Source organism: Vulpes vulpes, chromosome 10 (genome assembly GCF_048418805.1).
Source record: "Vulpes vulpes isolate BD-2025 chromosome 10, VulVul3, whole genome shotgun sequence".
NCBI lineage: Eukaryota > Metazoa > Chordata > Mammalia > Carnivora > Canidae > Vulpes > Vulpes vulpes.
In genome coordinates, this window is record NC_132789.1 from 85213004 (window position 1) to 85227933 (window position 14930).

Consider the following 14930-nt stretch of genomic DNA (forward strand, 5'->3'; position numbering starts at 1 on the left):
TCCAGAATTATTCCAAGTTTATTTATTCAACAAATATTTATTCAGAGATAATTTTGAACACTTTCCTATTATAACTATCAGCTATTCAAATGCCCTAGAATTTCAGCATTTTTGGAAAAATACTAGAATTTTAAAATTTAAATGATAAATATTGAAATTATGTAAAATCTTCAAGGCATCACAATGAGAAAGAATTGGGGGTTTTTTTTAGATCATTACTACTTATTCCAAAACACATGCAAACAAATAACACAGAGTTTTTAAAAGGCAAAGTACACTTTGAATGGTAGAAATAAATAATGCTAATAGTTAAACGCAGCAATCTCTATGGTACCCTTATGACTGATATGATAGTGCAGTGTTGCTTCATTATTTCTAAATAAACCCAAACTGGAGAATTTCATTGGAAATTATGGAAATTGTACAGTCTCTTGAGGTAGCTCAAAGTGACATTCTAGTAGACACTGTCTACAACTACAAGCTCTGAAGTAGCAGCCAAACAATTTGAATATGGAAATTTTCCAGCAGAGGGATCGCCAGGATACTGACAATTATCCAGTGACTTCTGTGCAGCCTCTAGAGCAGAAAGTCTATCAAGAATTCTCCCAACAACAACCCTGCACATGGGCATGGCCCTGGAACCTGACAATGTGTGCATCACGGGCCTGCTGCATTAGCTGTTCAAAAGCAGGCAAGATAACACTAACCATATAAACAGAGCAGCCATCCAACATAAAAAGCACCATACCAGGGATAGAACAAAAAAGAAAAGTAATGACCATAGCAAATTTTATAACCAAATCAAGGTCAACAATCTAGTGTATATTGGCTCCAACTCTTTAAAAGTGCTTCCCATTCTTTTCATTTCAAATTCTATCTCTACATAGAAATACATTTTCCTTGTCAGTATCTCCTTTTTATCATGATCTTGGGCCCATTCTTGCTCTTTAAGTTTACGAGACTCATTTTTCTCCCAGAGGTGATGGATGACTTTATAGTTCTCTTCAGTAGCAGGAAATGCTATAATTAAACTAAATCATAACACAAATACACAATCATATATATACATATGATATATAATATATATTTTATATTATATGCTTACATATATACATATATATTATTTCTCTCCATATATAAATGTAAGTCATTAGAGTACCCTGCTGAATTTCTATAACTATATCTTGTTGAATTAAAACAGCCATTCAATAGATATTTGTTGAATACTTACCATGAACCAAGCACTATTCTAGGCATTTGAACACAGTAGCAAACAAAACAGAAACCACGTAAACATATACAAACAACTAAATAAACAAGAAAAAGGCAGATAATAAGTGCAAATATTTAAAATAATAGGATTGTATATTATGTGCCAAAACAGCAATGTGGTGCTATAAATATGAAAATAACATGTACTCCCTAATAGTTCACTTATTTGTATTGCTTATGACAGGCATATAAACAAAGATCACAATATAGATACCTGGGCACAATAATGACCAAAAGAATAGAGATAATTTTTGCTTGATGGACCAGGGACAATGTCTCAGTACGTATATTTAAGAAAGATCTTGAAAGATGAGTTGGAGTTTATCAGAAGATTAAGAAGGAGGAGCATTCCAGCTTAAGAGAACAACATCAGAACATAAGATACAATAGGAAACAGTCATGGAATTAAAGAATTTGGGCTTTGCTAAAGCACAGGGTATGAGTGAGGAAGCATAACGGGATGAAGATGAACAGTGGGCAAGTGGCAGACCAGGGAGGTCATATGTATATCTTAGAGAATTCATACCTTCTCCTACAGTCAAATAGGGCCACTAAAAGATTATGAGAAATGGAATAAGGTAATCAGAGTGCAATTTCCTTAATTGGATGTGACAGATTAGAAGGTATGTAGCAAGGACAATAATTAGGAGACAACTGTAGCTCTCCATGTGAGGGTTGATAAGTAGAAGTTGTGACAAGAAACAAAGAGAAGAAGAGCAACACAAGAAATGTAATGGTGATAATAAATTGAATATGGAAGTGAGGAAGTTAAAAGAGTCTAAGGAAACTCCAGGTATAGCTTGGACAATGGATGGTAGGATAGTTCATCAATATAGGTAGCATACGGGGTGGTCTGAGATGGTGACATGGGAAGATCTTGAACTCACCTCTTCCCTCAAACACACCAAAACTCCAGCTACATATGGACAATTCTCTCTGAAAAAGAAAACTAGTAGAACTGTTCCACTACAACAAGAGATAAAAGGATCATATCAAAATGAGTAGGAAAACCAACAGGGCCTACATTCAAGGGACACCAAGGGCTGTAGGGAAAAGAAATTCTCCTTCTAAAAGGCTCGCCTACAGTCTCACTCATCCCAGGACCCAGCACAAAGGCAACCATTTGAAAAGCACTTATACTATATGTGAAAGGGATTCCTTTGTTAATCTTACAGCATGCGCTGAAGGGGCAGGGGACAGGTGGGACTCTCTTCAGAGATGGAGACACTGGAAGAAGCCATTTTTGCATTCTTCCCTGACCCAGCTAGCACAGGAAGGTATGTGCAGATTTAATGCCATCCTGATGCCTTGCTAGGGCTGGTGGGGCTGGATGGTGGTGGCACTGGCTGGGGCCCATGAATGTGAGCAGTCACAACATTCTCCTAGTCCTTTGCTAAAGCCTGTGAGCATGAATGGTTGAAGTATTGCTCTACTCCTTGGCTGGGACCAGCAAGTGCAAGTGACCATGACGTTCTCCCACTCTCTTGTTAAAGCAAGCAGGCACACACACACACACATACACACACACACACACACAAAGTACTCCACCCAAATACTATTAGATTTAACAAATGAATTCAGTAAAGTTGTAAGCTAAAAAATCAATATAAAGAAATAAGCTATGTTTCTTTATAGTAATAACAAGATATCAGAAAGGTAATTAAGAAAACAATCCTATTTACAAGAGCATCCAAAAGAATAAAATACCTAGAAATAAATTTAACCAAGGAAATGAAAGAACTGTACTTTGAAAACCATCAGACACTGATAAAAGAAATTGAAGATGACATGAATAAATGTAAAAACATATTATGCTCATAGATTAGAAGAATAATATTGTTAAGATGGCCATACCAGCCAAGGTAATCTACAAAATCATTGTAGTCCCTATCAAAATAGCCATAGCATTTTTCACAGGACTAGAACAAATAATCCTAAAATTTCTACAGAACCAAACAACTCAAAATAACCAAAACAATCTTGTAAAAGAAGAACAAAGCTGGAGGTATCATGCTTCAGGATTTCAAACTATGCTACAAAACTATAGAGATCAAAGCAGACATATAGATCAATGGAATAGAATAGACAGCCCAGAAATAATCCCACACTTATAAAGTCAAACAATCTATTAAAATGGAGGTAAGAATATAAAATGAGGAAAAGACAGTCTCTTCAATAAATTAATTGTTAAAACTGGACAGCTACATGCAAAAGAATGAAAGTGATTCACTTTCTTACAACATAAAAATAAACTCAAAATGTATTAAAGGCTTAAATAAGATCTGAAGACATAAAACTAGAAGAAAGCACAGGTAGTAAGCTCTTGAGCATTGGTTTTAGCAGTACTTTTTTAGATCTGTCTCCTCAGGCAATGACAACAGGAGAAAAATAAACAAATGGGGCTACCTCCAATTAAAAAGCTTTTGCACAGCAAAGGAAACCATCAACACAATGAAAAAGGAGAAATGAATAGGAGAAATTATTTGCAAATGACATATCAGATAAGGGTTAACATTCAAAATACATAAAGGACTCATACAACTCAATTTCAAAAAAAAATCCAATTAAAATTTGGGCAGAATATATTTGAATAAATGTTTTCCCAAAGACATACAGATGGCTAATAGGTACATGAAAAGATGCTCAACTTTACTACCCATCAGGGAAAAGCAAATCAAAGCCATAATGAGGTATCACCTCACACCTGTCAGAATGGCTACTATCAAAAAGATAAGGAATAACAAGTATTAATGAGGATGTGGAGAAAAGGGAACCCTTATGCATTATTGGTAAGAATGTAAATTGGCACAGCTGCTTTAGAAAATAGTATGGATAGTCCTCAAATAATTAAAAACAGAACTACCCTACAATCCAACAATTCCACTTGTGGAATTTTTTGAAGAAAACTACAACACTAATTCAAATATCTGTGCATCTCTATGTTCAATGCAGCATCATTTACAATAGTCAAAATATAGAAGCCACCTAAATGTCCATCAATAGATAAGTGGATAAAGATGTGATTGATACATAGATGATGGATAGATGATAGATAGATAGATAGATGATAGATAGATACAATGGAATATTATTCAACCATTAGAAGGAATGCGATCTTGAAAATTCAACCATTTTCAACAACATGGATGAATCCAGAGGGTATTATGCTATCTTAAATGAGTTAGGCAGAGAAAGACAAAAATATTGCATGATTTCACTTATATGTGGAATCTACAACAAAACAAATGAACCATAAAAACAAAGCATAAACATATTCATAGATACAAAGAATAAACTAATGGTTGCCAGACAAAATAGATCCTAGATAGTTATTTTGAAAGTCAAGATTGCTGCTTATGAAAGTTGCTCAGGTGTGTGGGTGTGTCTAGAGTGCTTTTTGAGTTAAATGTTTACACTATAAAGAGTATCCAGGAGTGTGGGAAGTGGAGCAAAGTTGTTTATACAGACAATGAACAGATAACAAAACGGTGAAACAAAATTAATGCAAAGAATAGGCGGTGCCAGCCTTAGAATAAAAATGGTCCCAGAACTATTGAGTTAAGGATTAAACCAGGCCTTTTGTTCAGATTCTCTAGTTTGACAAAATCTGAAACTGTCAGCAGAATAGATAATTCATAGCATTTTCTCAATGCAAAGAATGTAGTCAGAACTTTATTTAGAAAAACCATAGATATATTAACCAGGCAACTATTCAAAACTCTATTTGCTTAAAATCTACATAAGAAAATTTATATACATTATATTTAACACATGCTTTACCTTGACCATTATTCTCTGGAATCTTTTGCGTTCAAGCCATCCTCTGACATAGGCCTGCATTAGGATGACCATTTTAACGACTTTTTTGATATTTACAAATTTGGTCCTTTCCCGGAACACTTGGAAGATTTCTATGTGTGGTCCAATTCTTTTAACTTTATTGTCAAGCTTCCCACTTTTACTTAGAATAGACTTTATCCTAAAAATAAAATATAAAATATAAAACTTCCTTATTATAGTTAATAAGAAAAATAACCACTTCTTAAAAGTCTTAAATTCATTTTAATGCTAAATGTATTAAAATAGGAAATGTATTATAATTTGTATATAGGTTTCATGTATACATCACCTGAACATGTCAATAGGATTTTCCAAAAAAAAATAATAATAAAGTAAAAAATAAAAAATAAGGATTTTCCAAAGAAGTCTGAACATGCCAGAATTAATATAACCTATATATAATGAAACTTCTGAAGAAAGGAAATCCAAAAGAAAGCAAATTTTTCAAAGCTTATCCATAACTATTTAAAAGAGTAATATAAAATATTTAAGGAACAAAATATTTTCATATGACAGAACAAGTTAGTCAAAATAACTTTACTATCCCAGAAGCTACTTTAAACTAAAGACTACTTCAAAATTATTTGGCACTGATACTCTGTTTACCAATCATCTGAAAAGTGATTTTATTCTCCAAACACTCTCAATCAAAAGGCATGATAGTGTATTGCTAAAGTCACAGACTACAGGATCACAGAAGTAAGCGACCATGATGGAAATCATGACAAGCCCTGACATCGGGCTGGTTCTTGAGAAATCCTGTTCTACTTTTTACAATGGGCATTATTTTTCTTCCCTTAGTGACTAAAATGTTGGGAGTCTAATTTTAATTATTCACCCACACATCTAGTCTCTGTTGGGTGGTAGATTGTGGATGACAGGGAGTCCCAGCTCAGTCTTTTTCATTTGTCTTTATTATGAGCCTTGAAGCTTATGATATTGCCTTATATTATATGTTGTTTGAACACCAGTATAGCTAAAAATATTTAAAAGACAATTTTGTTCCCACTAGAATGAAGATCAGCTCCACATCAAGAGACATTTATAACAAGCATTTCTTAGAGATCTTTTTTGACTCCCTTCCTACTCCCAAGTAGCCACAACTGATCAGTGAAATTTGCTCAGGCACAGAAAACTGTGTTCCATATTTACTTTTGACCTATAGCTAAAGATGTAGAACTAAGGCTGTTCATTCTCTTCATGCTTGTGTGTGTAAATGAAAAAAAAAATTCTTACTCTCCTTGCAAGAGAAAAGAAGTTAGCTCTGTATAGTGTTCTCGTTCTACAGCTCTTTTGTATCTGTGACTGGTTCTTTCATACCATTTCTTGAGAAAACTTTTTTACTTTTTTTTTTTAAGATTTAATTTATTCATTCATGGGAGACATAGAGAGAGAGAGAGAGAGGCAGAGACACAGGCAGAGGGAGAAGCAGGCTCCATGCAGGGAGCCCGACGTGGGACTCGATCCCTGGACTCCAGGATCACGCCCTGGGCGGAAGGCAGGCGCGAAACCACTGAGCCACCCAGGGATCCCTGAGAAAACTTTTTTATATTAATGAGTCAAAACTATATCATTTTGTGTTCTGGAGAAATACCCCATCTAGACAAAGCTATCCAGAAAAGATAAAGAAAATGAAGCAAATTTTTCAGTTTGTTTAAATTAACATTGATTTTGTAAAGCTTAGAAGAGAGCTCTGCCTTCTAACAGGATTTTTGTTCCATTAATATACCAATTTTTATGAATGGGCCTTGATATAGGAGATAAACTGGTAATGTAGATAAAATGTTAATGATTACTACTGGCTGTCCAGAGTTTCAAGACCTGCAGTGAAATCTAAAGAATTCTAAGTTCCTGACTTCTTTCTCTCAGAAGAAATAAGAGAAGTTTTTTTTTGTTTTTGTTTTTGTTTTTTTTAGGACTTTATTTATTTACTCATGAGAGACACAGAGAGAGGCAGGACATGGACACAGGGAGAAGCACGCTCCCTCCAAGGAGCCCAATGTGAGATTAGATCCTGGTCCCAGGACACGCCCTGAGTCGAAGGCAGATGCCCAACTGCTGAGCCACCAAGGCATCCCAAGAAAAGTGTTATTGAAATACCCAAGTGAGCCAAGTTTATACCCTAAGTTCTTTACTCTAACAAGAAAAGAGAAATAAATCTTAAAGGGATGTATATGACTGTAAAGTGATGTGCGATATGTATTGTTGAAGCACAAGAGCTCTGCTGGTCTCTTAAGTTGCCTTGAATGTCACAGAATTCTTAGTCAAAGTGTGTGAAAAGTGAAAAGTGTATGAGCGAAAAGGAGAGAATGAGAGAGAATTGAAATTAATTATTTTGATTAAAAGCTATATTTAATATGAGTGATTAGAACTATATTAAGTAAAAGAATTATGAAGAATTGCAAACATTTATAAAATGATGGATATGTTTTGTCTGTTTTTATCAACTTAAAAAGAAAAAAATGTTATCTTAGGCCTTAGACATACGGACTTTGATCAATAGTATGCTTCTAAATAACTGGAACACTAAAAATAATGGAAAGGGAAACTTAAGGCTGAAGAATAATTTATAGAGGGCTTGATGTAAAATGATTTATATGTACAAATAATAGATTTAAAAAGAAGCTATAAAATATATCAAATTTTGAACAAGTTGTCAATTTTGATGAGCTCAATCATAAAATAGAGAATGATTGTGAATCCTTGTCTACAAAATGTTATTTAAGTTCTATATGAAAAGAGTAAGATTAGAATTTGATTTACTTTCTGTTACATTGACAGCCTGAGTTTTGAATCCATACTCTGCTCTTTATTTAACAAAAAATCATTTAGTGCCTTCAATATAGTTTGCCCAGAAAACAAAAGCTATTTATATCACAAAAATATTCCCTTTATTGTAATTATTTTTTTGTTCTTTCTGATATAGTTCTTGCAAAATCTGGTATTCCTAATATTTAATGTTGCTGTAGCTGTGTTGCATTTTTTTTTTTTGTACTCTAAAGGCATCTATGACTTTTGCTCATACTTTGGCTCTTCTAAGAATTCTTTCCAATATTGTTTTCTCAAAGTTCAAATCCCAAACTATTATGATGTATTTTAACCTATCTTTTGGGTGTCCCAGATGACTGCAAGACCATACCAAAGATTTTCTTCTTCGCTATCTAAAAGGAGGGATGCTAGAAATGGTAAAATATGTTTAACATAGTTCTATAAATAAACCAAAGATGACTCTTGTATAATGTTGTTTACTTCTTACATCAGGCTAGCACCATTAGCTTAAAAGCCTGCTGGATCCAAACTCAAAATTCTTAGACATCCAATTCTTTTTTATATTGCCCCAAAGACTATATTTTCAGCCTTTTAGAACCTGCCTGCTTTGCATATCACACAAAACTGCAACCAACACCTGCTATCCATAGATAAGATAAACCTTAGGGCTGTAAAAGACCTCAATCCACTGCCGCTCTTCAGAACTCTCCGACCCAGAGACTCCCCATCTTGCTGCTGAGTGACATTACCCAGATAGGTAAGCCCTCTCTTTGACCCCCCTCTCCTGTGGGAGTTCCTTTTCCCTCTTCCCCTTCTGGGTAGTGTTTCTATGTCATTATCTCTGGAAGGTTTTCTGCTCTGAAGGACAAGCCCTCTCATGCAAATCTATGTAATGCCCAAATATAGCTTGCTATGTGCTACAGCAACCTCATAGCCATCTTTTCCCTGATTAGCCCCAAGATCCTTGAACTCATTACAATCGTCCATAGTTTTATTTAACTAAGAGCTATATTGAGAGCTGCCCTTTTTATCGAAGTCCAAAATATGAAAAGAGATAACTAACTTTTAAAAAGTTCCACCTCAAATTAAATATATAGCAACCAAAATACTATTAATATAAATGTATTAGAAGCACCCTGTGGTAAGTTGTTTGCAGTGATGGCCAATTAAAGCTTCCTTATATCTCTGTCTTCACAATGTAATTTTTACAGCTCCACTCATCAAGAGGTAGAATCTGTTTACCCACCTATGAATGTCAGCTGACCCTGTGAATTGCTTTGACCAAAAGAATCCACTGGAAGCCATATTGTTCTAGTTTTTTTGTTTGTTTGTTTCTTTGTTTAATTCATGATAGAGAGAGAGAGAGGCAGAGGGAGAAACAGGCAGAGGGAGAAGCAGGCTCCATGCAGGGAGCCTGACGCAGGACTCGATCCTGGGACTCCCGGATCAGGCCCTGCCAAAGGCAGATGCTAAACCCTGAGCCACCCAGGGTTTTCAGCATGTGCCTGAAAGGCCTCAAACAGTTCTATTCTCTGAACCTTATATCTACAGAGGAACAAACCAGCCAGCCTCTAAAGGTTCAGACAAGAACATGGAGAACAGACAAGTTGTACCTACTAAAGCAAACCTGGGCAGCATCAGCTGAATCTCACGGGAGATAATAGTTGTTGTTTTAAGTCTGGTGATGCTATCATAGCAGTAGATAACCAATATACATATTTAGAAAAAAAATAATATACATATTTACATTTTCTACCCAAAGGCTAATATAATAACTGTCAAATCGATTTTTAAAATTATTTGTTTCAGAGGTAAATTGTCTCCATCAAGAAGTAATACTCAGGATGAACATTTTATGGAATAAATTCTTTTAAAACTTGAAGTTTATCAGTGCTCTCGTTGTGAATAATATGTTCTTATTTCACGGAGATCAATGATTAAGTCCTTATGGAATGAATGTGTATGTCCTCAATAGAGGGTTCCATTCCTCTCCACTCTGAGATTGTTGGTGGTACATCAAATATATAGTAAATATAACCCTTTTAGTCATATCTTCAACAGGTGGCTTCTGGCTTTCTCTCGTACTTGCCCAAAGCCCCTAATACAACTTATAGCTCATAAATTATGTCTTCTGCAAGAAATATCAAAAGAATGATCGCCTTATAAGAAATGCATTTTCTTGGGGCAGCCGGGGTGGCTCAGCGGTTTAGTGCCACCTTCAGCCCAGGGCGTGATCCTGGAGACCCAGGATCGAGTCCCATCTCCAGGATTGCGTTCCACGTCAGGCTCCCTGCACGGAGCCTACTTCTCCCTCTGCCTGTGTCTCTGCCTCCCTCTCTTCTGTGTCTCTCATGAATAAATAAATAAAATCTTTTTTTTTAAGTTGGGAATTTTTAGATTTTATTTATTTATTCATGAGAGACAGAGACAGAGAGAGAGAGAGAGAGAGGCAGAGACATAGGCAGAGGGAGAAGCAGGCTCCATGCAGGGAGCCTGATGTGGGACTTGATCCTGGATCTCCAGGATCACGCCCTGAGCCAACAGCGGCACTAAACCGCTGAGCCACCCGGGTTGCCCAATAAATAAAATCTTGAAATTTTTTTTAAAAAAAAGAAATGCATTTTCCTAAAAATTTCTAGTAGAACGAAAAGACTTAATGACTTGAGGTTCTCAATTTAAACCAATATCATAAACATGAACCTCCTGTGTGGCTTTTTTCATCCACAAACAGACAACTTTATGTGGTAGTCTTGCTGGATCCAAGATCAGCAGAATATAAATATCTTGGACTGAATAAATGAATTAAATTATGATAAATATTAATTTTTGATTAAAATAGGAGAAAATGCTTTCTTTCTTTATGAGGATCGACTTACAGATTTCAACTTATTTGGCCATACTTGTACAAACTAGAATGAAACATCTGATAAATGGCATGTGACTGGTTCCAAACAACCCCTCAGAACTTCAGAGAAAAAAGTGCTAATGAAAATTTTAATGTAGATCTTAAGAAATCACCAGAAATAAGGGCCTGGGTGGTTCAGTAGGGTAAGTGTCTGACTCTCGGTTTTGGCTCAGGTCTGATCTCAGGTCATATGGTTGAGCCCTGCTTGGGCTCTGTGCTCAGTGCAGAGTCTGCCTCAATTTCTTCCTCCCACTTCCTCTGTCCCTCCCCCCTGAATGCTCTTTCTCACTGAAATAGATAAATAAATCTTAAAAAATAAAGAAATCACCAGAAATAATACTATAGAAATTAAGAAGACATATTAATTTATTTTATCAACAAAATAACATAGCACAATAATCCAATACACACAAAATGTCTTTTTTATGGAAGTATTTATTTATGAAGTTTTAGTAAGAATCAATACTTTTTTTTCCTACCACCATGTAATTGAAAAATCTAGTTTGTATCTCACTTTTCATTCTAAACATCACATTTAAAGGCAAGTCATTTACCTAGATGTGGTGGTTCCCACTCAGGGGCATGGACTCTTATTATGTGAAAATTATTGCCATAAGTCCGAAATAATAAACAGCCGGGTACCTCTGCCACTGGCTATGAAATTCCCATCAGACAAAATAAACTTTTGGACAAAAAGGAATATTAGGAAAACATTAGATACTAATAAGAGAAAAAGGAAGCTTATACCATTATATATAATGTAGGTAAAACCTAGAAGAGGAAAATGGAAGGATTCCTGAATAACAACTTCAATACAAAAATGATAAAGACAACAAAAACATTTCTGCCACAGAAAATCACTTTAAAAGATGATAACACTAGGGAATCTGTCAATCTTCTTGACAGAAGTTACTAATGCCTTTGTATCATATGCTTGTAGTTTTGCTAACCATACAGTATAGACATTTTTATGCCTTAATCAACACTTCTTATTCCATCTTTGCTACCGAAGCTGGCCCAATAAAATACCAAGTTAATGACAGCGAATAAAAAGTGTTGTACTGGGATCCCTGGGTGGCGCAGCGGTTTAGCGCCTGCCTTTGGCCCAGGGCGTGATCCTGGAGACCCGGGATCAAATCCCATGTCAGGCTCCTGGTGCATGGAGCCTGCTTCTCCCTCTGCCTGTGTCTCTGCCTCTCTCTCTCTCTGTGTGACTATCATAAAGAAATAAAAATTTAAAAAAAAAAAAGTGTTGTACAAATTTATTTTGTCAAAACCCTGACTGACTTATATGTGCAACCTGACCACAAAATAAGACTCAGAAGCAAACTGGCAACCCATCTTCCCCTCAGTTGTACACAGGTTGCCTTACACTCAGAAAAAGAAAAGCACCTTTTATCCTATGATAAACACAAGTACAAGCATACTTTGGAGATAGTGGCAGGTTCAATTCAAGACCATCCCAATACAGTGAATATCAAAAAGTGAATATTGCAATAAAGCGAGTCAAATTAATTTGTTGGTTTCCCAGGGCATATAAAAGTCATGTTTACACTATACTGTACTCTATTTAAAGTGTACCATAGCACTATGTCTAAAAAAAAAACCCCAATGTGCATACCTTCATTTAAAAATACCTTATTGCTTAGGGAAGCCTGGGTGGCTCGGCGGGTGAGCGCCTGCCTTTGGCTCAAGTCGTGATCCCAGGGTCCTAGGATCAGGTCCCACATCAGGCTCCCAACAGGGAGCGTGCTTCTCCCTCTGCCTATGCCTCTGCATCTCTCTGTATGTGTCTCATGAATAAATAAAATCTTTTAAGAAAATACTTTATTGCTTAAAAAATGCTAACCACCATCTGAAGTTTCTTTTTCTTTTTAAAAGACTTTATTCATTTATTCATGAGAGACACAGAGAGAGAGAGAGAGAGAGAGAGAGAGAAGCAGAGACACAGGCAGAGGGAGAAGCAGGCTCCATGCAGGGAGCCCGATGTGGGACTTGATCCCGGGACCCCAGGATCACATCCTGGACAGAAGGCAGACGCTAAACCACTGAGCCACCCAGGGATCCCCCATCTAAAGTTTCTTTGTGTCGTAATCTTTTTGCTGGTGCTGAATTTTGCCTCCTTGTTGATGGCTGCTGACTGATCAGTGGTAGCTGCTGAAGGCTGCATTTCTTAAAACAAGACAATGATAAAGTTTTTCTCATCGACTGATTCTTCCTTTAATGAACGATTTCTCTGTAGCATGTGATGCCATTTGATAGCATTTTACCCACAGCAGAATTTCTTTCAAAATTGGAGTCAATCTTCTCAAACTCTGCTGCTACTTTATCAAGTAAGTTTATGTAATATTTTAAATTCTGTCATTTCATCAATGTTCATAATATCTCCACCAGTATTAGATTCCATTTCAAGAAACCACTTTCTTTGCATCCATAAGAAGGAACTTACCTGTTCAAGTTTTATCATAAGGTTGCAACAGTTCAGTCACAATTTCAGGTTCTACTTCTAATTTTAGTTTTCTTTCTGTTTCCACCACATCTGCAGTTACTTCCTCCACTGAAGTCTTGAGCTCCTCAAAGTCATCCATGAGGGTTGGAATCAACCTCTTCTAAACCCCTGTTTATGTCAATATTTTGACTTATTCCCATGAATCACAAATGTGGTTCATGGCACCTGGAGCAGTGAACCCTTACAAGAAGGTTTTCAGTTGACTTTGACCAGGTCCACCAGAGGAATCACTATCTGTGACAGTGACAGCCTCACACATGTAATTCTTAAATAATAACACCCGAGGGTCTAAATTACTCCTTGACCCATGGGCTGCAGAACAGATGTTGTATTAGCAGTCACGAAAATGACATTAATCTCTTTGTCCACCTCCATCAGAGGTCTTGGGTGACAAGGTGCATTGTCAGTGAACGGTAATATTTTGAAAACAAAACCTTCTAAGCAGTAGGTTTCGACAGTGGCCTCAAAATATTTAGTAAACCATGTTGTAAACAGATGTTCTGTTATCCAAGATTTATTGTTCCATTTATAGAGCACAGGCGGGTAGATTTAACATCACTCCTAAAGGTCCTAAGATTTTGGGAATGGTAAATGAGCATTGTCTTCAACTTAAAGTCACTGACTGCATTCACCCCCAACAAGAGAGTCAGCCTCTCCTTTGAAGCTTTGAAGTCAGGAACTGACTTCTCTCTAGCTCTGAAAGTCCACGATGGCACTTTTTCCTGTATAAGGCTGTTTAATTTACAATGAAAATTTGTTCTTGATTATAGCCACCTTCGTGAGTTATCTTAGCTGGATCTTCTGAATAACTTGCTGCAGCTTCTCCATCAGCGTGTGCTACTTTATCTTGTACTTCTCTGTTACAGAGACAGCTTCTTTCCTTAAACCTCATGAACCAACCTCTGGTAGCTTCCAACTTTTCTGCTGCAGATTCTTCACCTTTCTCTCAGCCTTCACAGAATTGAAGATATGTAGGGCTTCGCCCTGGCTAGATTATACTTTGGTTTAAGAGAATCTTGTGTCTGGTTTGATCCTCTATCCAGACCACTCAAACTTTCTCCATATCAGCAATTAGACTTTCACTTCCTTATTCATGTATTCACTGAAGTAGCACTTTTAATTTCCTTCAAGAAAATTTTCTTTGCATTCAAAACATGGTCGTTTGGCACAAGAGCCCTACCTTTCAGCTTATCTGGGCTTTCGACATGCCTTCCTCACTAAGCTTAATCATTTCTAGCTTTTGGCTTAAAGTGAGGAATATGCGACCCTTCCTCTCACTTGGACACTTAGAGGCCATTGCAGGGTTATTGATGGGCTCAACTTCAGTATTGTTGTGACTCAGGGAATAGAGAGGCTTAAGGAGAGGAGAGAGATGGGGGAACAGGCAGTTGGTAGGCAGTCGGAACACACACATTTACGGATTATTCTTGTCATCCCAAATGGGTGTGGTTTGTAGTGCCCCCAAAACAATTACAATAGTAACAATAAAAGTCACTGATCACAGAACCATAACAAATATAATAACTATGAAAAAGTTTGAAATGTTGTGAAAATTACCTAAATATGACAAAGACACACAAAGTGAGTAAATGCTGTTGGAAAAATGTTACTACTGGACTTACTCAATGCAGAGTT

General features: G+C 36.4%; 1 protein-coding gene across 1 annotated transcript in view; it reads right to left on the reverse strand.

Annotated features, from left to right (window-relative positions):
• Positions 1 to 14930, reverse strand: part of IQCM (IQ motif containing M) — a gene marked incomplete at its 5' end in the record, with an annotated part of 337033 nt that overhangs the window by 178533 nt on the left and 143570 nt on the right. The window contains one exon of the mRNA XM_072722489.1: positions 5053 to 5251. Coding sequence (XP_072578590.1) covers positions 5053 to 5251 — 199 coding nt within the window. The remainder of the gene's footprint in view (positions 1 to 5052; positions 5252 to 14930) is intronic.